This window comes from Taudactylus pleione, unplaced genomic scaffold (assembly GCF_031769625.1).
Source record: "Taudactylus pleione unplaced genomic scaffold, aTauple2 ptg000296l, whole genome shotgun sequence".
Taxonomy (NCBI): Eukaryota; Metazoa; Chordata; class Amphibia; order Anura; family Myobatrachidae; genus Taudactylus; species Taudactylus pleione.
Window position 1 is genome coordinate 12597497 of NW_028284698.1, and position 22994 is coordinate 12620490.

Consider the following 22994-nt stretch of genomic DNA (forward strand, 5'->3'; position numbering starts at 1 on the left):
CCTGGGTGACGGAGCATTCTAAGGAAGGAAAGGAGACTTACCCCCAGTGGCTTGGGATATCCATTTTTTCAGTTCTGGACTAAAAAGCATATCACCTGTGAACCGTAGACCCTCAACAGCCCGTTTGGAGTCTGCATCCACCTGCCAAGAGAGCAAGCAGAGAACTCTGCGGGCAGAAACAGCAGAAGCGGACATACGAGCACTGATCTGACTGATATCATGTAAACTGCTGACTCACGGAGAGTTCTGCTAGTAATCGTAACTCTGCTCTAGAAGTATCCAAGCCCATAATCAACTGGTCCACCCAGCAGTTACAGCATTGTTAACCCAGGCGCTATCAAGCGTAGGCCTAAATTGGGCTCCTGCTGCTGTAAATGGATCGCAGTGTTTATTCCAACTTGCGAGCAGAAGAGTTGGAGAGCCACAGTAGTATTTTTATGATCAGTAGGCAGCAGAAAAACAGCCACACACACAACTATGTCAAAACGCTGCAAACCTTTACTGACTGATGCAGGAAGTGCTGCGACTTGTCCAGCAATCAGCCTTTAAGCAGCCACAAGACTATAACCGATCACATCGCTGGTTACGTGAGTGGCCCGGCAAAGGAATCGTTGTTTCCTTAAAAAAAAAAAAACGAAAAAACAAATGCATCTACTGGAGGAGGTGTTTTCCACTGTTCCATCATGGATAATGGAAATGGATAGCCAATGTGGATTTGGAACCGCTTATCCAGTTGTTTCCAGGCCACAGAGAGCTTGTCTAGAAGCGTTTGTGTGAGCTGCAGGAACTACTTCCTCAGGTAGATTAAGGATCTGCCTGACAGCTAGAATTTTAAGGCTCCACCTCGAGTGACAGATTCTAAATCCGGCAGCGCGGAGCTGCGAGGGGTTCCTCATACGACTGGAGGACAGTCGGCAGAGGACGCTCACTGCAGGCTTATGATAGGCAGTGGAGGACAATGTAGAAGTGGTACACATAATCTGTACCAGTCCAGATATTTGGTTAACCCTCCTATTAGCCGTCAATTCTGACGTTACAGCCGTCATAACTCCTGCCATGTCAGCGGCCCATGGAGGAGTAGGCGATACAGTAATAGCCACAGAGGTTTATAATGGTGTGTATATATATATATATATATATATATATATATATATATATAGTGGGAGGAAACCGGAACACCCGGAGGAAACCCACGCAAGCACAGTGAGAACATACAAACTCCACACCTAAGGGCCGTAGTGGGACCCACGACCTCAGCGCTGTGAGGCAGCAATGCTAACCATTACACCATCTGTGCTGCCCCTTGTGTTACTAAACAAGCATCACATAGCGTGGTGTCAACAGCAATTGGCTTAGTTTGTTGTTACATTTAGAACAACCAAACATTTTCTGATAATTGGTATACACACACAGCCACTCAAACAGAATCAGTACAGAGACAGAAGGCTAGTGGGAAACAGAGGAGGAGGTTCACACCACTCCCTCCCAATAATTCAGATTCCCTGGACCTTGTACACCCCAGTGTTATCTTCACAGACCCTTTTGGAAAGGATCCTGTAGAAGGGGTGTGTGCCAGGAGATCATCCTTCTGTCCACACTGTGTGGCTTCTGCACTCTCCTGTAATATGGAGAGATGCAGGTAGTGTGTTACAACAGTGTGGCTGCCGTTTCTAACAGCCGCTTGCCGCGTATAGAGAGAGCCCGCTCACTAGACTCCGCCTCCTTCCTCCTCCTGAGGCATGCAGTATGGCTGCTTAACGCTGGCCATATATCAACTTCCCCCTCTGACTGCCCCGCTTGCCGCTCTACTAGCGGGGAGAGGGGAGCCTGTGTACCGCTGGCTGCAACACCTGTCAGCCCCTCTACAGCCCGCGATGTTCTAAACTAGCGGGGAGAGGGGAGACTTAGTAGATAGAAAGCAGCGCTGTAGCGCTGCTCTAAACCAGCGTCGGGAAGCAGGGCGAGAGATGCGCAGCTGAGTGTACTCACCGCGCTCCCTCAGAGGTCTCTTCTCTAGTTCAGCTCAGCACTTCTTCTTCTTGTGACCTTGTCACTGTGTAGAAGTGTGCTGTGGCGATAAGGAGCTGTCAGTTGCTTTTAGGATAAGCACTGTGCACTCCTTCCTGCTCTACTAAGAACAGGGCGCCAGGTACCCGGACCCCACCTTTAGAGAGGTGGCGAAGGGTACCTAATATAGTGTAAAAGATGTAGTAAAAAAAACTAACCTAAATTAAAATAAAAATGAAATGTATTGCTGGAGCACAGCATATTGTGACCAGCTCCATGAGGCACATTTTCTAAACTGAGGGCTGGTGGGGAATAGAGGGGGAGGAGCTTCACACTTCTAAATTATTTAAAGTGCCAGCTCCAGCTATCCATGCCTCTATACCCCAGCGTAAGCACCTCCAGTGTCCCCTAGTGGATGAAAGAGAAAAGGATGTGGCGCGATAAAACAATTAAATCGCCACCCACTCTTCACAAAAATGCAAATGGATTTGAGATTGCCCTGTGATTACGGATGCAACAGACTCTGAATAAGGCAGACTATCTGTATTTATCCTTGAAATTCTAAGCTCGTTATACACTGCATGGTTTATCGCCTCTAATCCATATATCTTTTGAAGGCAGGACATACAGATTGGATGCAATCAATGGGCCAAACTTGGTGCGTGCAACTTGATTGTGAGTAGATCCACAAAAACTAGAAGAAAATTCAACAAAAACAAACAGGTTCAACTTCAAACAACCTGGAAATTCTGGTGTCTTACTGCTTAAAGAAGATAAACCACTTTACCTCCCAATTAACTGGATCGCTAGGACATGAAGGAGTGTAATCCTATAATCTACTGTTCAATATCATTACCACATCCACAACCACTGACAGAAATATCCCTGTGATTCACATTTATGGATGTACAGCGTCAGGCACGCCTCTATGAAATCACACAGTGACCAGCAAAATAAAAAAAAACGCCAAATGTGCAAGGGATAAACAGATAAATACTTTTTACTATATTTACTTCCTAAAGGTTACCCGTTCTCAAACAACTAAAGCAAACACTTTCCAGTAGTTGTTAATTAATCTTGTAAAGGCGAACTCAGACTTTGAGCATCTTCCACTCAAGTTCCTCTATAAAAAATAAGATTTATGGTAGACTCACCATTGATAACGCTTACTTCGAGGTCCATAGCGTCCACAGGGATACTATGGGGATGATGTGGTTGGAGTGATCCAGGCACCAAATAAACAATTAAAGTTTTCAGCTGCCAAGATGCCCTGTGGTATCCACAGGGATACCATGGGGATGTTCTCAAGCAGTTCCCCTAAGAGTGGGGATGCTCCTGAGCAGAAAGGAGAACTAGTCACCCAAAGGAAGCATCCTGAGATGCAAAAGTATCAAAGGCGTAAAACCTGAGAAAAGTGTGAATAGAAGACCACGTGGCTGCCTTGCACAATTGCTCAGCAGAGGCACCTCGGCTAAACGCCCAAGAAGGTCCTACAGACCTAGTAGAATGTGCTTTCACCATGTTAGGAACAGGGAGATCAGCCTGTGTGTATACCCGAGAGATAGTGATATGTAACCATATATAGCCAGAGTCTGTCTGTTAGCTGGCCATCCTCGTTTGTGAAAACCATATAACACAAAAAGAGTATATGATTTTCTAAAAGAGTTTGTACACTCCACATACATATGGAGAGCACAAACTACTTCCAGGGAGGCTTCAAAATACTGAAAAGCTGGAACCACAATCTCTTCATTCACATACAAACGGGACACTACCTTAGGAAGGTAACCCTCCCTTGTCCAGAGAACAGCGCTATCCTGGTGAAAAATCAAAAATGGGGAGCGACAAGCGAGCGCTACCAAATCAGAGACTCTGCGTGCAGAAGAGATAGGGGAAAAGAAAAAAAAAAAAGTGTCCTCGTTGTCAACCATTTCAAATCTACATAGTCCAGAGGTTCAAATGGGGGAGCTTGTAGCCCCTTGAGAACCAAAGAATAAACCCATGGTGCTACAGGTGGGACAAAAGGAGGCTGAACTCTGAGAACTCCCTGAAAAAAAATTCTAACATCTGGTAAAGAAGCAATCTTTCTCTGGAACCAGAGTGACAGTACAGGTACCTGCACTCTCAAAGTGGCCAGGCGGAGACCAAGGTCCAATCCAGCCTGGAGAAAAGCAAGTACCCAGGAAACCCTAAACACCTTAAGGTTAGGAAGGCTTTCGTGCCCTAAGCAGCGTTGAATCACAGAGCTGGAGAATGGAAGACTCAGAGCCACGCCGTCAAAAACAAGCAAGGTCAGTCCGGATGCAGGCAGGGACCCTGCGTTAATAGATCTGGCCATAGAGGAAGAGGATACAGACTGTCTATGGATAAATTCCGTATGTTGGTGATCCAATGACGTCTGGGCCAAGCAGGAGCCACTAATATTACTGCTCCGCCTTCCTGCTTGAATTTCCTGAGAACCCCTGGGAGGAGGGAAATCGGAGGAAAGAGATACGCCAGCTTAAGGTCCCATCTTAGTGCTAGTGCATCCATGAAGACTGCTGAGGGATCTCTGGTCCTGGACCCGTACCTGGGGACCATGTAGTTGTGACTTAATGCCATGAGGTCTACGTCTAGTAGGCCTCATCTGTTCACCAGTAGTTGAAAAAACCCCGGGGTGGAGAAACCACTCTCCCGCGTGTATATCATGACAACTTAGGACTCCCGCAGAGATGGCTGGAAGATGAAGTTCTGCCCAAATCAGAATATTTGTCACTTCCCTCATGGCTGCATGACTTGACATGCCTCCCTGATGATTGAGAAAGGCTACTGTGGTCACGTTGTCGGACTGGATCTGGACCGGCCCTCCCTGGAGCAGGTCCTGTGCCACAATGAGTGCTTTATGTACTGCTCAAAGCTCCAGAATGGTTATTGGTAGAGGACTTTCCTGATTTGTCCATCTTCCCTGAAAGATGTGATGACCTGTCACTGCCCCCCATCCGCAAAGACTGGCGTCCATGGGGAAGCACCCAATTTGGAATCCAGAATGGGCGACCTCTGTCCAGATGATCCTTTTGTAGCCACCATGAGTAAGAGAGAGACAAACCTATGGCGTGAGAAGGATCCTCTGGGACCTTATTAGATTATACTGTCCGTTAAACATGGAGAGAATCCATTTTTCAGAGGCCTGGAATGGAACTGAGCATACCCCATGTCGAAGGTGGATACTATCGACCCCAGGACCTGCATCGCTTGCGTACTTGCAATGATAGGGCCGCGATCTTGTCCTCTGGTAAAAACACCCTATGCCTGAGAATCGAGAAGTGCACCCAGATGTACCATCTGCTGTGTTGGAGAAAGAGAGGATATCTTCCAATTGATGATCCAGCCATGCTTCTGTAGACAGAAAAACACACAAAGTATATGGGAGCTGGTCTGTTTAACAGATCTTACTTAATCAAGCTGCTGCTCTCTCTGGGAGGGTTGCCAACCTCCAGTAAGAAAATCACAACAATTTTATAGAAAAAAAAATAAATCCTTCTAATGAGAGAGCGCTGCTTAATCAATATTGAATCGCCTACAAATGAGTACATAGATACTAAAAATAATACAATATCACATAGAAATGGGCACATGAATAGTTAAAACACTATAATATTAATGTGGATCCATGATATTAAACACTCAATAAAAAAATATAAAATAGAAAAATATTACATAAGAAAAAACAAAAAAACAAACAAACAATCTGTTTGGTCCCTTACTGATGGTCAGAAAAATTGCTCAATGGCTACGTTCCGGAATGCATTGATAATATAAACATAGTTCATAAATCCAGCGTATGTTAGTATTTGGTAATTGAAAAAGTCCAGTAGTAATTACAGTATGCTTGGTTAGTACATGATCAGTTATGTCATAAAGATAAAAGGCTCGTTTTAAAACATCCCCCCTTCCAATCCACTTAGCATATATAACAAGCAGCCAATTATAGGTTGAAATGCTGCACAGGGTACACAGTCCCAAAGCGTAGCAGACTTGCATTGGCAGGTACCGGTACCTATTTAGAAGTTGTCCGCATATAATCAGTTCACCACAATGGTCAGCGTGTCTAGCCGAAAGTGGGGGCCGCAATGAATATTGATTACGCGTTTCTCCGCCTCCAATATCAATCAGCGGCTTCCTCAGATAGTTCCCTGTTCCTCAAGAGCCTTTATTTATACCTCCGGCACTTTTAATTAGGCACAGTGCCGCGCATGTGTACCAAGCACTTCCGCGTTCAGAGCCTCATTTTCGATATCATCGCTCATCTGGTGGCCATCTTCTATTGTAAATCAAGCCTCGCTCTCATTACTATCGGGCTTCTGGCAGCCGTGGAACTAACTGACCAAACCTCTTTCATCTCCGGTCACCATATTGTTCCAATATGGTTCCACAGATCTAGCTATCTCCATACTTCCCCTCTTAAAGACTAACAATACCGACATGGACCCCATCACCCTTAAAAAATATATATGTCCATGAGCATCCTATATAAAAAAAATATATTTATTAACAATGTACACTCATGTAAAACCTACAAATAATCCTATATTATTCATTCATAAGTTGGCCACCATAAAAAATGACGGCCATATCCCTCTATATAAATAAAGAGGTTTTGACAATAATCCATTTTAAATACCATATAAAAAATTAAACATTATATATACCCATATATCCTCTATACAATAATTAAGTGTTTATGACAATATTTTAATAAGACCAATTACAACCTCATTAAACTTTGTGGCAAACAGGTCATCATGAAGGGATAGCCATACACCTATAAGAATATTCTAATTATAATAAACAAAGGTGGCAATTATAAAACCCTTTAGAATCAAGGTATTAAATTCAATTAGGAATCCACTCGAAAATTCTAAATATAAACCTTACAAAAACCCTTATTAGGGAATCATATACTCCAATTTATTGTTCAAAAAATCTAATGAGGTTGCTCATTAGACATAGAGAAATTAAAGTAAAAGAAATACAACAAGAAATAGAGAAAATTCAAGGCCTTCTAAAAAGTTTTGGCAGCGAACATGGCTTCCAAGATAGAGATAGTAAAGTGAATAAAAATGTGGAAGATTTTGAAAAATCCTTAATGTCAAGGAAAAATGGAAAATTCACTACAGACCAAACAGATTATGAAAAAGGTGAAGTACACTCATTTAATAGAGGAATGAAATAGAGTATATTCAGATTTTAATCCTTAAGCTATACAAAAGAATCACCGACCCCCCCAGATAGAATAAATATAATTCTCCATATAGATTACCAATTTAGGAATAAGAAGGGAGGTAGCTATGTCCAAAGTAGGGATCATCATAATGATATAGGGCCTTCCTTAGAGGATAGGAGATTTTGAACCAAAATGATCCAACACATGATTCATATACACCTAGATGGAGACAAATAGAAAATATGAGAAGGGGAAGGAGAGAGTCATTTATTCAATATAGGGAGTCACAGAGAGAAGGATTTTTTTTTTAGGGGAGAGCTACAGACATGCAAATCGCCCAAATGGAAATCAAACAAAACTAAGTTGGCCAACAACAATACAGAGACCAAGAATCAGGGGAAAGAGAGGAAAATCAAATAAAAAGTGTACGCCTGAACTAAATAAGAAAGGAATAGTCAATCTGTCTTCTAAAGTGTTGACTGAGAAAGAAAAAGCTTCTAGAAAGAGGCCTCAATTTCACACCCACATCAAAACCAAATTTGTTCGATCTATTTATTGATTTGAATAGATATGTAAGGACTCTAAGTAGGAAGCGATATTTTGCTATAAAAACACTTAACAAAAAGGGAGAGATAGGGTCCCCTATCATCCAAGATAAAGATGATGAGATTGTCGATATACTAGAGTCCTTAGCCTCAGAAACATCGGAGGAAAATAAAATAGAATATCTATATGATGTAAGAGGAGGGATTGAATAATAAAAATAAATTAAAATCAGATTTCTATCCCCTCCAATATAGGGGTCCATATGTTGAAGCTTTTATGAGGCTACCATGGAGCAGTTCAGAGTTATGTGCAAGAAAACAAATAAGAAAGCCCCAAAGAGTAATCTAAACAGCAAAGAGAAATTAGCATTGAAAAAACTATGTAATGATTCCAACATAGTTATTAAACAAGCTGATAAGAAGGGGGAGGGATGGGGGGAATCGTTATTCTGAATACTCTGGACTACTCCATGGAGGCCTATAGACAGTTGGATAATATGGTTTTTCTACAAAAGATTAGATTAGATGGTAATCCCACAATACGATTTCAGAGAGAAATGAGATATATGCTGGAAAATGCCTTGCTGGTGGATGCGATATCCAGAGAAACTTTTTTGTTTTTGAACAATACCTCACCCGGTTATACCCACCTTTTATTATTTGCCAAAGCTACATAAATCTATAATTACCTCACCTGGGAGACCCACTATCTCAAGTGTGGGTTCTATGACAATCTCTCATCGTTTGTAGATAGTCATTTACAGAAATATGTAAAGAATTTAAAATCATATATTAAAGACACTACATATTTTTTTGAGACTCATTGGGGATATGAAATGGAAACAGTTATCTTATCACATGCGATGTTGAGTCTTTATATTCAAATATAGAACACGATTTAGGTATTGGAGCTGTGGAATATTATTTATCATCAGATAATTTACTTTCTGAAGATTTGAGAGGATTTATTTTGCGAGCAATTAAATTTATACTTAATCATAATTATTTCACTTTTGATTCACATTTTTTTCTTCAGACTCGTAGTACCGCCATGGGGAACAGATTCGCTCCGAGCTATGCCAACCTATTCATAGGCAGGTTTGGGGACCACCATGTGTGGGGGCAGAATCTCGGGGCGGGTCTGGTCCTCTATGGTAGGTACATCGATGATCTTTTCTTTATTTTGGATGAGAACACTATATCTATATATGATTTTTTAGATCAAATGAATCACAATTCTTTTGGGATTAAACTCACTAGCACAATACACCAGTCATCTATTAATATTTTGGATATCGCAATCACCATCAAATATAACCAGATCACAACTGAAACCTTCATTAAGGAGGTTGATCAAAACAGATATTTAAACTATTGGAGTAATCATCATAAAAATTGGAAAGATAACATACCGAAGGGCCAACTTTTGAGGCTAAAAAGAAATTGTTCTACTCCAGAAGCTTTTTCAAGACAAGCAGAATGTTTATATAGATCTTTTCTAGATCAAGGCTACCAGGTCTCTCTGTTAGATCAAACTCTAAAAGAAGTAAACAGTATTGATAGGACCAACCTATTGAGGGAGAACCAATTTGGAAATAAGAAAAAGAAGGGGGAGGCTAATGGAAGATCGATGTTATTTACCACTAAATACAATGCTAATGCATAGGAGATAATAAAGATTATAAAAAATTATTTCCCGCTTTTGGAACTAGATGCGTTATTAAATAAAGTACCAGGATTGAGCAGTAATGTTATATTTAGAAAATCTGATAACTTAAAGCTGAAATTAGCCCCTAGCCTCTTTAGGAGGAGTAGATCAGTAAAGAATGAAAAAAAGGAGGTACCTCTTGGTAACCACAAAGACCAAAAGGATTCTACAAGGAACAAGGGAGTGTAATACATGTAGAGACACAGACAAGAAAAGTATAGAATTTGAGTCTTGTCTCCTCAAAGAAGTTTCTGATAAATAGCTTTATAAATTGCAGATCCACATTCGTTGTATATCTATTAGAATGTGGATGTGGAATGCAGTATGTGGGCCGGACGATCAGGTCCCTACATGTTAGATACACGGAGCACCAACGGAACAAAGAAAGTCAGGAACAATACTCTATTACAGACATATTTCGATATGTGAAGCAGGTCAGAGTGATAACCTCAAGATTAAGGCTATTGAACAGGTGAACAAAACTCTGAAGGGAGGTGATGGATACATTAAATTATGTAGGAAGGAAGCCTATAGGATCTTTCGGCTTAAGAGCTTGTCCCCATTAGGTCTGAATTATACAATAGAGCTAAATAATGTGTAGCTACTTATATAATTTAGTCTGGTTTAGGTCATCTCACGCGTCATATAGGGGACATCTAGGTCTCTCATAAATTCAAGATTATTACCTTCCTGGAGATTATAGGTTAGAGTCTTCACATTTTATAAGATTATGGCGATTAATATAGTGTTGTAGATGGTCCTTCCATTGAGGTATCCATTTATAAACTATAAATTAAAATATATGATTCCCTATAATGGTTTTTGTTAGGATTTTTATAGAATTTTTGAGTGGATTCCTAATTGAATTTAATACCTTGGAGCTAAAGGGTTTTATAATTACCACCTTTATTATAATTAGAATATTTTTATAGGTGTATGGCTATCCCTTCATGATGACCTGTTTGCCACAAAGTTTAATGAGGTTGTAATTGGTCTTATTAAAATATTACTGTCATAAACAATAAATTAGTGTATTGGGGATATACGGGTATATATAATGTTTTATTTTTTGATATGTGGTATTTAAAATGGATTATTGTCAATACCTCTATTTATATAAAGGGATATGGTCGTAATTTTTTATGTTGGCCAACTTATGAATGAATAATAAGATAGGATTATTTGTAGGTTTTACATGTGTACAGTGTTAATAAATAATGTTTTTTTTTATATAGGATGCTCATGGACATATATATATTTTAGGGGTGGTGGGGTCCATGTCGGTATTGTTAGTTTTTAAGAGGGGAAGTATGGAGATAGTTAGATCTGTGGAAGTTAATGTGAATATGGCCACTGGAGATGAAAGAAAGGCTTGGTCAGTTAGCTCCCTGGCTGCCAGAAAATTAATAGTAATGAGAGCGAGGCTTGATTTACAATAGAAGATGGCTGCCAGACAAGCAATGATAATGAAAATGAGGCTCGGAACGCGGAAGTGCTTGGTATACATGCGCGGCACTGTGCCTAATTAAAAGTGCCGAAGGTATAAATAAAGGCTCTTGAAGAACAGGAGACTATCTGAGGAAGCCACTGATTGATATTGGAGGCGGAGAAACGCGTAATCCATATTCATTGTGGTCCCCGCTTCCGGCTAGACACGCTGACCATTGTGAACTGATTATATGCGGACAACTTCTAAATAGGTACCGGTACCTGCCAATGCAAGTCTGCTACGCTTTGGGACTGTGTGCCCTGTGCAGCATTTCAACCTATAATTGGCTGCTTGTTATATATGCTAAGTGGATTGGAAGGGGGGATGTTTTAAAACGAGCCTTTTATCTTTATGACATAACTAATCATGTACTAACCAAGCCTACTAGAGGAAGTCCTACTACTTACACTATAAAACGGACTTAATCTCACTAATTTAAAATTTACTCCGGATTTAACAGGTTGTCCACAATACTAATAACTAGTGGAACATGCTGTTCAATGACCATTAGACCTGGATAAAGATTACTAACATTACAAATACTAATTACAACTGGACATTTTCAATTACCAAATACTAACATACGCTGGATTTATGAACTGTGTTTATATTATCAATGCATTCCGGAACGTAGCCATTGAGCATTTTTTCTGACTATCAGTAAGTGACCAAACAGATTGATTGGTTTTGTTACGTAATATTTTTCTATTTTATGTTATTTTTTATTGAATGTTTAATATCATGGATCCACATTATTATAATGTTTTAACTATTCATGTGCCTATTTCTATGTGATATTTTATTATTTTTAATATCTATGTGCTCATTTGTAAACGATTAAATATTGATTAAGCAGCGCTCTCTCATTAGAAGGATTTATTTATTTCTATAAAATTGTTGTGATCTTCTGTAGACAGGCAATGGTCAGTTGGAGATGGTGTTTTAAAACAACTGGACACTGTGCCAATATCAGGTCATCCAGATATGGTAGTATTCGGATTCCCTGACGCCTGAGATAGGCCGTTATAACCACCATTTATTTGGTAAAGACCCAGGGGCCGTAGATAGACCAAAGGGCAGTGCCTGAAACTGGTAATGTTGTTGCAGGCTAGCAAAATGTAGAAATTGCTGGTAGGATGGCGTAATAGGCACATCCAGATACGCATCCTGAATGTCCAGGGAAGCCATAAAATCCCCAAGCTCCATTGCCAAAATAACTGACAGAAGAGTTTCCATACGGAACTTGGGTACACGGATAAGGCCTTGACCGTATCTGATGGAGGATTTGTGCAATAAAACTTCTGGGGAGGATGCATCCAGAAAGTTAAGGCATACCCCTGAGAGACCACTTCTCGGACCCAAGCATCTGTTTGATGCCAGTACTCCGTAAACTGAAGAAGTCGGACCCCCAACCTGGGATCCCCCAGTAGGAGGCCCACCCTATCAGCCTGAGGGTTTGTCGTCTGGCTTAGAAGCTGGACGTCTGGCCGGCCCAGATCTCTTAGCTTGTCTCATGGTTGTCCTGCGAAAACTAGACGGCCTGGAAGAAGATTGTTCCTTTGCTCGTCCCTGAGGACGAAAGGACTGAAAAGAAAACTGGCTAGACTTTAATGTAGCTGTAGATGGCAGACCTGAAGCTGCCAGAGTAGCTATTTTATCTAACTTTGCTCCAAAAAGTATATTTCCATAGAAAGGTAAGGATTCCAGAGCCTTCTTTGGTTAAGGGACTGGAAATCTGATACAGGGTCAAACGGACCCTATGAGTCACCACTGAAGCTGCTGATGCTTTAGAAGTTAAGAGTCCCACATCTATTGCAGCTCCTCCCAAATAGGAGGCTGCTTCCTATATGTCAGAAATATATGTGAGCTGTTTTCTGGTAGCATCTGGTAGAGAAAACTCCAATGCCCCGTCCTTTCTTCAACCACTTTGGCTACCAAGGCTCCAGCAATAGCTGGATGAGTAACAGTTCCAGATGATGAAAATATTGCCTTAAGACCTGTTTCAATTTCCTGTCTCTAGGATCTTTGAGAGAAGATGCTGACGGAATAGGCAACGTAGCATTCATGACTAAGTGTGTCACCTAAGCATCCATAGGAGGGATTTCCCACTAGTACATTCAGAAGCTGGGAAAGGATACAATGATTATTATCTTTTAGAAACATAAAAACAGTTTATCCCGGTTACCCCATGCCTCTTCCATAATGCCGCGAATCCACTAGGCGATTAAATAGGCGATTGAACGATAACTATATGGTTATCGTTCAATCGCTTGTTAATTGCCCGCAAATCGGGCATTTAAATGTCAAAAACGACCAGCAATGCACGTGCCCGCTGGTCATTTTTGCCATCTATCATCGCCCTAACATGCTGGTCAACCTGACAACCTGATTGTCAGGTTCAGCATGTACTGGGATGATGGATGTGCCTACAACTGAACGACTGAACGTTCAGTGTAGGCAAATCACAGACATTGTAATCGTGCTCTCGTTTCGATGTCTGTTAGTGGATATGCACCTTAAGTTCAGCGAGCTGCTCGGATTTAGGAAACATAGCTTTTACCACGTTCCATTGTTTAAACACTGGAGCCCCCTTACTAGGAGCTGGTTCATCATCCTACATATCTAGGATTATTTAACCGCCTTCACCAAAGATGGAACATCCACTGTAGAAATATGGTTCTCCTCTCCCGAGGTAGACCCCAAAGAAGAACCCTGCACATCATCTGATTCCTCCAATGATGCATCTGAATCCATATGCTGAACAGACCTATAAAGAGATAACTTCCGTTTAGGCGCTCAGGAGACACTGGGGTACCATCAACTGCCTGCGGTACCCCTGCATGGATGACGACACAACCGACTGTTGTGATAACCCCATCTGGGGGAACGCAGGGGGCATCACTAGCTGGCCCACAATGGTTGTAAGTGCCTTAGCATAACAAGCCCAGGGCGGATCCTGCACAGGCGCAGTGACAGAAATCAGGCGTGATATAATATAACATGCCCTTCTCCCCAGAAAATTTTTCCAGCCGGGTGGCATCATGAAGTAGCTGGGCGGGGGCCTTCGCAATAATAAAATGTTTTAAACCTTGACCTTATGATTTGAAATAACATTTTATATATTAATTATCCTCTTTTTATTAGAGGCCCAGTCGTCTGATTGTGGAAAATCTGCAAAGTCTGTAGGATCTGGTCCTTTTTATACAGCTCCCAGATACTGTCCCCACTTGCAGGCTTCCAAAGTGCCGGGTGGTAGGCTGTTTCTTGCCGGGTGGTGCACCCGCAAAAAACAGCCTGGGGAGAACACTGCTACATAAACCCTCAGTGTTTCCATCACCCTACGCTAATAGTACATTTCATGTGGTGCACTTTAGATGAAGAGGAAATTCACGTTCACTCTCAGACATGATGAGTGTAACAGAGTGTATGTGACTCCCCTCACAGATAAATGCTTTTACAGTGAGGCAATGAACACCCTGCAACACTGCACTGCAAGGGCTTTAGCAAAGGAAGAACAGGGATAGTAAAATGGCTGACAGTCAAAAGTGAAAGTACAGGCAGCAGTGCTAGCAGTAAGTCACATACAATGCAGAAATAAATCCCTGCACTACCAGCATATGATCAACTACACAGACACAGAGCCTGGTAGGAAACAGTGCTGCATACTCTGACCTTAATCGCAGGAGAGGTATGCGGGGGGACCCGGACCACGATGCCACCTGTAATCAGTGTCCAGCAGCGTTTGCACACTTCTCTTGAAAATAGCCGCCGAGGAGCAGAGAGGAGGCGGGCCTGGGGGAGAAGCGGTGACACAGCCCGCCAGACCGCTATGGAGAGGCACTGTGCAGCGGGGGAGGCACCGGCTGTGAGACAGGGAAGGCGCGCTCCCCTGGCATGCAATTAACCCCTGGGACGCCGGAGTTTAGCCGCGGCCCACTGTCCCTGGTGGTCTAGTGGAAGCGCAAGTTAATACCTGGCTCCACGTTCAGCCATTTCCCAGGGAGCCCCCAGTCTGGGGACTTAGAACTTATCGGCGGGTACCCTCCGCGGGACCCAGCCGCTTACCTGCCCCCTTGAATCCGGCTACAGTCCAGGTAATCTGAGGTCACCGCTAGCTGTGACCCCAGACACCCACCAGCATCCCCGAATCAGTACCGGCGTTCTGGTCCGGTGGAGGAGCGACACCATAGACGTCAGTACTGTCTATGCTGTGCAGCTCATCTTGTGCAGCCACAGCTGCCTTGAAGAACTTCAGGGGATATTACAGCCCCCCTCTGTAAAAGGTGATCCAACTGAGCCGTGCACCAACGACACTGGTTTGCCTTGGCTCAAGGGCGGGGTATAGGAGGGGGACCCCAGTGCATCCTGGGAGGATGAAAACTTTAACTCTGTGGTGTCAGATGTCTGACGTCCTCCTCCTATACCCCAAGGTATCCTGTGAATACCCTATGGACCCTGAAGTAGAAATATACTTTCCTGCATGCAATGCTTCCGGAAGTCCTACTGAAAGGCCGATGCCAACACTGGTGCTGCTAAGTAGGACCGCCTTTTTACATAAGATTTGGGAGGGGGTGGAATAGGCACATTTAACTAAGCATGGTAGGAATAATTCAATTACATTATTGCTATGATGGTGCAAAACTCTGATCATTGATGTGCTTAGCTCCCAATCGTCAAGGCACAGCTCAACCAAATAGGTTCCTCCCATCAGAAAACACTATTTTACCATTACCCACTGATGCTGCCAATTTCACGTGTAAAAAACCTCCCCAATGATAAAGCACTTAGGGACCACAATATGGTGGTATTACATGCATCTCTGCTCAAAAATGAAAGCATATTACATGCACACTCACTTTCGTTCTGCCTCAACCATATACCCAGACAGCAGTATGGAGGATTAGGGAATAACCTATACTGTATTTGCTGAATTACAAAGAAATAAACCTATCACTGGGTATTAAAGAGCGCAGTTTATATATTTAATACAATTTAATAAAATACAAGCAAGTACATAAAAATCCAACAGTATATAATACACACATATAAAAGAAACAATTCTAAATCTTGGCAGAGCATAGTCCTTTTAGAACTTTATAAGTTTGCAATGAGCCAAAAAGAATCAGCAATATATTTGCTTATGTTCCTGGTAGCTGTGCAACTCCACAGTCTGACTGTCACTGCACAGGATAGAATATTTGCTTAATTGTAAGTATCCCAGGTTGGGTTGAAGATACTTTTTATTTTGCATTCCTTCAAAATGGCTTAAGAGTAAATCACTAAAAACAAACTACTAGGAGAAAATAGCAGGGACTAGTATAAAGCACAGGATACATACCAATCGTGTGTTCAGCACTGGAAACACCAAAGCAAGAAGGGCCCCATTCAGCATATGCATCTGCAACCTTCAAAAAAATAACGTGTTACATTTTACACAGGGCAATGTGGTTTCTTTTGTAAACTATTGAAATGCAAGAATCCACAGAGGATATATGTGACTATACATAAAGCATATAGCAGTCTTCAGTTACAGAATTCAAAGACATTATTTAATATCCATACAATTTACTAATGAGGATGTTGCTACTTATATTATTTGTGTGTTCCTTTCAATAGCGAAGTGATCATTAAATCTGAAATACAGTTGTAGGTTTAATATGGAAAGGGAATGGGGAAGAATAAGAAGTTGCATCAAATGAAGATTAAAAGATTCAAATTAAACCGCAACACTTCTTTTTAACTTCTGCAAACATTGCAATGAGCGAGGTCATAACAATGAGGGGCGTAATGAGAATTCATCCTGTGTATCCTAGTACAGGGACAAAAGGAATAAGACTGTTTGTTAAATGTTTTTTATAGCATTAAAAATGCTAGGAAAAAAACTATTTTAAGTTATTTATATAGCACACATATATTCCACACCGTTTAAAGTATGTGAATTGGTATAGCAATTTAACGCCTTAGTTTCCATTTCTAGGGAAGATTAACTTATGCTGGCCATACACGCTACAATTATCGGGGCGATCCGCCTGATATCGGCGGATTGCCCCGATAATTGTAGCGTGTGGGGGGGGGGGGACCGAGGGTTATTATTGCTCGGTCGGGCATGCTGGATTGTCCAGCATGCCCGTCCGATGCGATATTTACCGGTAAACTGTCGGCCGCATCGAGCAGTGTATGCCCAGCGCGGCCGACAGACAGACATTTCCTGTGTTCCTTCCTACGGAAGGAACAGGGAAATGTCTCCTCCCCCGGGGGCGGAGCACAGATGTCGGGCTGATACACTGTGAGAGAAATCTCACAGTGTATGCCGGCGACATCTGGGGCTGGCAGGCTGCCAGATAAAATGTCTGTTGGTCTGACAGACATTTTATCTGGCCGTGTATGCCCAGCATTAGAAAGTGGTTGCAACCCAACCGGAGACCCATCTGTCAACACACAATATTTACGAACAATTCCAGTCAGGATTCAAGAGAAGGGATGGTACTGAAACAGCTTAATGATCTCCCGATGGTACTGGCAACCTGATGGATTGTTCAATCTTAATCCTCCCGGACCTTTGCAGAATTTGATACCATAGACCATGGGATTCTAAGAGTGTCTGAAGAATTTTTGTGGACTGGATGGCACAATCCTTACATGATTCATATTGTTTCTCACTGCCAGGTCACAGAAAGTGTCTTCAGGAGAAGGTGAGTGCCAGTTGGCAGAGAATGAATCCTGATAAAACAGATTCTGATGATAGGAGCTCAAAGTCTAAAGATACATGTTTAAGGTGAGTACACACCTGACAGATATATCTGCAGATGATGGTCGTTCATACACACTGAAAGGCCATCATCTGCTTGTGCCCTTGGGTCAAGACAGCCGGTGTCGCTGTGTGTGTACGGTCGGCTTGCAGACTGTCCGTACACACTTGCCGATGGACAGATATGTCTGTAGTCATATCTGTCCATCGGCTGTGCAACACAGCCAATGCGATATGACTGTTAACGTTCACCGACATATCGCGGGTACACACTGGCCGACGGGCAGCAGATATATTGTCCAATCAAAAGATCGGCCAATGCATCTGTCAGTGTGTACCCAGCATTACACAAGCATTTCTTTAATGTCCAAATATTCTCTAAACCCCCCCCCCCCCCCAACACAAATGCTTATTACTGCTAATTGCTGCACTGTGTGTTTAGGTCTTTATTTTGTATTACGTGTTTTCTAACATGCAAATGAAAAAGCGTTTTGTATCCTATGGGGAGAAACACGCTATATAAATAATTAGTTCCAATGATCCCATATCCACAAGCATTGGTGGTCAAGAGTATGATTTTTCCATTGTTTTATGGCACTGTATGCGTGAATGGATTAGAGTCAATGAAGTGTCCCCCTAATGATACCTCAGCAATTGTTTGTTACCATCACATGTCAAATACGATCATGCAGCAGCAATGCACTAACGCTTCAAGTAATGCCAGTGGGTATGCTGCTTATGTGCCGAGGGTAAAAGGGCAGCAAGAGGCAAGCAGCCATGTTCCTTATGTAAGAGAATTCCTCAGATACATAAAATAAATTTGGTATCGCCATCTGCTAATGTATTGTTTTTTTTATCTAAGTTCAGTGTCTCACACTACATTGATTAATGTGTTAGATTGCACGTAACAGTCATTTTATATCTGTAATGCGCTGAGCTGCAGTCACAAGGTTTCTAAATGGGGTGTGGTATAGAAGAGAGACAGTGTCTAGACAGACACTCAATAGATTGTCTGACAGCAGATGGTAAGACAATAAGTCGACAGGTACAAAAGGAAGACATGACTAAATGGTCGACCCACATACGGTCGACAAAAAAAATAAATAAAAATGGTCGACTATTTTGTAATTTAAGTCTAATCTTCACCCGAATCCTCCCCGTAGTGTCTAACCTCTCCCAGGTGCCCAACCCTAACCCTCTCTAAGTGCCTAAACCAAACCCTAGCCTAACCCACCCACTAGTGTCTAACCCTAGCCCTCATCACGAACCCTAAAAATGTTGAAAAAAAAAAATAATAATAATGTCTTGACGAATTGTGTGTCAACCATCTGCACTGTCGACCGTTTGTCCATGTTGACCATCTGGTGTCAACCTATTGTCTATCTAGACATTGTCGTTCTTTAATCCGGATATCTTCTAAATGATCAATAGATTAGCAATACTAATTTTTAGCACGGGAAAAAAAAAACCTGCATTCATGGCTCACCTGTTTTTAGTAAAACTACCTTGGGTACTTTGTCATAGAACGTTATATAGATCACCATTTTTCAAGTATTCCAGCTGCAACTGCCTGCTGATAAATGCAAAGCAGGGCTCCCACCAAGGGTAGAAGAGAAGCCACCAATGAGTGAGAAGCCCGAATGTAGCCGAGATACATACATACACGAGTAATATAAAAGTCAAATAATTTCGTGCACTGGATGCCAACATTCAGCACCTTGTTAAAAAAAATCACTAAGTAATCACTCTGGTATTTAATATAGCTATTTAAGTGAACTATATTTCAACCTCAATAATTATATTTATTCATTTAAATACACTATGCATCATACATTTAAGAACAGTGTACTCGCTGTAATGGGAGTTTCTAGTCTAGTGAATACTATAAAAATAGAGCGCAGTCATTTAACTTACAAAAGTGATGAACTTACATCTATTTTGTAGCTAACACCGTGCCATCTTTATAGGAGCACTTTCATGTTAAGGTCCATCTATGCTGTTCCTTCCGTTTAGTGGAGCCCAGGAACTGGTGCTGAGACAGTTACTTCCTGAAGCTTTAGCGTTTCAGCAGTACAGCACAGCAAAAGATAATACTTTGTCAACCAATAGGAAGCTACAAGCAGAGCGCCCCCATCTAACATACATATTTGGCAACTTAACACACAACGAGCTGAATAAGCTGGGAGCGATTTCATAAAATTGAAGCAGTACTGGGAAATACTGCTCCAGTGTGCAGAGTCCCTGGGGCTCCGCTAAGAGAAGGAGCTGGTCAGTTAAACTTTAATTTGCTGGTACATGTAGAAAAAAAAAAAATATATATATATGATGTGCAGGCTCGGATAGGTTCGAGTTTGCACGTGGAGTTCGGATTTTTCCCTCCAAAAAAACGGAACTCAGAAAGAGGCAAAACGTCATCTTACATGGACGAACATCATCATTCCTGGACAAAAAGGAATGATGATGTTCGTCCATGTAAGATGACGGTTTGCCTCTTTCTGAGTTCCGTTTTTTTGGAGGGAAAAATCCGAACTCCACGTGCAAACTCGAACCTATCCGAGCCTGCACATCATACATACATACATATATACATACATATATATATATATATATATATATATATATATTAAACAGACTTATTTATATTATTTTAACATATTCCAAAGTCAGTAAGCAAAGTACTCACCTGAATACTATTGTGGCAACTTTACATGGGGGACATGCCAGGAGAAATATCTGCAATGCAAAATGAGGAAGAATTGATACTGTTACTAAAACATAAGGGCAGAGAACATCTATGTGAAAATGAGACTTTATATTAAAGGTTAACAAAGCTCATACAAGGCTTCACATCACCATGGACAGACTGGCACACAGCTGAAGGGCAATCGCTTTGTCACAAGGTCACACAGCTATCCACAGTGGTGGCAGGTTAGTGTTCATCACAGAAGTGTCAAACGTTCCTACTGTAGGTGTTTAAACACATTTATCCACTGACAAATGGAATGTACAACCTTTATTTCCTATGGATATATACATTTCACATAGGTTTCGTTTTTTATTAATTTGGTCATTGAGTAGAAGTAAATTAAGATAGCCATACGCAATAAGTCACAAATGTGAAGTAAACAAGAATTCCCACTAAGAAAACCATGGCTCTACCATTAGACAATTACAGATAAGGTAGCTGACACAGGAGCAGAACATCAGAGGAAAAGCTTGATGTAAAGGACAATAAGCGCGATTCAATTCAATGCGATATTGAATAGCCCCTGGAGGGAGCTCCCGGACTTATTCAATTCAGCGCGGTGTTAAGTCGGAGAATGCCAGTTCTCGCGACTTAACCTGGGGGGTTAGCCGCGAGAGCTGGCCTTCTCTAACTTACGTGCCAGCCGCACAGGTGTTAGCACTGATTGAGTTAGCTGCGGGGCCAATATATAGAATGTATCGCATTCCAGATATTGGTAAATTTGGCAGCATCACATCCCCCATAGAAACCTATGGGGGATGCAGCTGCCAGCGCTAATGGAGGGATCACAGCAGGTATCGGAGAAACCTGCTGCGGTCCCTCCTTAATACATCCGGGGGATACTTAGTATTTGAGGTAAACCTCCGAAAATGGGTGTTTTCGGGGATTTTAACTCAAATACACTTTGATAAATGGGCCCCCATATGAGATATTTGCAGACCCTGAGGGGTTAATTTAATTAGAAGCGATATGGGTTCCGTAATCCGTTTTTACAGCACTGCGATTTTCTTTTGCAACTGAGATGTGACCATGCCAGACTGGGTCTCCCTGACACAATCACAGCATTCTATATACCCCTGCTATCGCAGTTGCACTCTTTTGGGGTTCATGATGAATTACCCACTTTTTCATGCACTTCTCCATTAGCCACGATGCTGCAAATTTCCATCTCTAAACAATTTTTAAGCTGCGAATACACTTTTGCAAGATTGCTCCTAATTGAATTGACCCAGCTGAGAGTTCCACAGTATCAAACACGGTTACATTCAGCTTTAGAGTAGGTATTTAATAAAGGCTATTACCAGGGCATTTGGGGGAAGAGTAAGATATGGGTAGGCAATAGAACACAGAAAGGAACCTTTTACAGAACCTATTCACACTTCTGCTCTATGACACAGCTGCAATCTAACTGATGAATGTTCAAATAAATGTATCATCACCTAGGATATTCTAGCTATGTTCACTGCGAAACAAGCTTACATAAAAGAACAAGTAACGAGTTAAAAGAAAACTCCCATCAATGGATAGCAAAAAATGCATACAGACCACCACATTAAAATGTCATTAACGTTTAACAATTGGGTTTGTACAAAAAATACATAACCATCTGAGTTCTCATTGTACATATTGATCTCTCTCTGCTTAATCCTTCATGCGTGTATTGAGAACTTTTATCAGTTATTATAATAGTGGGTGCAGTACATCATGTCTGGTGTTGCAGCCACAGCGTAGTACTCAAACACCATAGTCAGTGTTACAAGACTGATGCAGCCCCAGTGCACCTTTTCCAACATTGCCACCAACTCTACTATCAGCCTTTAGAAGTCAGCCACATCCGCCACCCTGTACTATCGTGATCTGAGATTTATTGTCCACTAAGAGTCCCGAGTGGGAGGCTCCATACTCTGGAGAATCTGCTACACTACTGTTCACAAGGCCTGACATTAATTAGAACACCAGGAACTTCTTGCAGCCAGAATCAGATATGAATATGCCATGAAACTGACACACAGACCATACAGGCTCGGAATCTAGCAGCAATCACCACCATTCTCTATTTGCTGTGCAATCGGATTCTCAAAGTTTACATTGCTGAGATGTGACCTATTTGTGCAAAAAAACAAAAGATTTCCACAGAAATCTTACATTTGTAGCCTAAGAAATTATTCTTGCTGTCAAAATATTGCTCTGCTCCACAAGTCTCAGTTAACCCCAGCCCTCTGCTCTGGACTAATGTCATTGCTATCACTAATAAACACACAGTACTGTACTGTCAGCAGAAACTCATTCTGTCTTCGTATAAAAACAAACAGACATATTATGCAGCACAGTTACCTCCTTTTCACAAACTTCCAAATTAGAATTTGGTGTTTAATAGCAGAAGAAGAATCAATAATCACATGTATTGCCTCCACGGCCTATTAAAGCCACCAATGAAAACAATTTCCTAATAATTATCCATTAACTACTTCACCTATCACCTTCCCTGATTTTTTTTACTTTACTTTATATGCCAATAGCCAGAAAGTCAGAGGAGGTGACTTGCATC

At 41.6% G+C, this 22994-nt stretch overlaps 1 protein-coding gene across 1 annotated transcript in view; it reads right to left on the reverse strand.

Annotated features, from left to right (window-relative positions):
* TMEM164 (transmembrane protein 164) overlaps nucleotides 1–22994 on the reverse strand; it is a 126573-nt gene that overhangs the window by 31291 nt on the left and 72288 nt on the right. Inside the window, exons 2-3 of the mRNA XM_088482925.1 lie at nucleotides 20384–20433; nucleotides 16291–16357 (exon numbers count right to left, since the gene is read on the reverse strand). Coding sequence (XP_088339051.1) covers nucleotides 16291–16357; nucleotides 20384–20433 — 117 coding nt within the window. The remainder of the gene's footprint in view (nucleotides 1–16290; nucleotides 16358–20383; nucleotides 20434–22994) is intronic.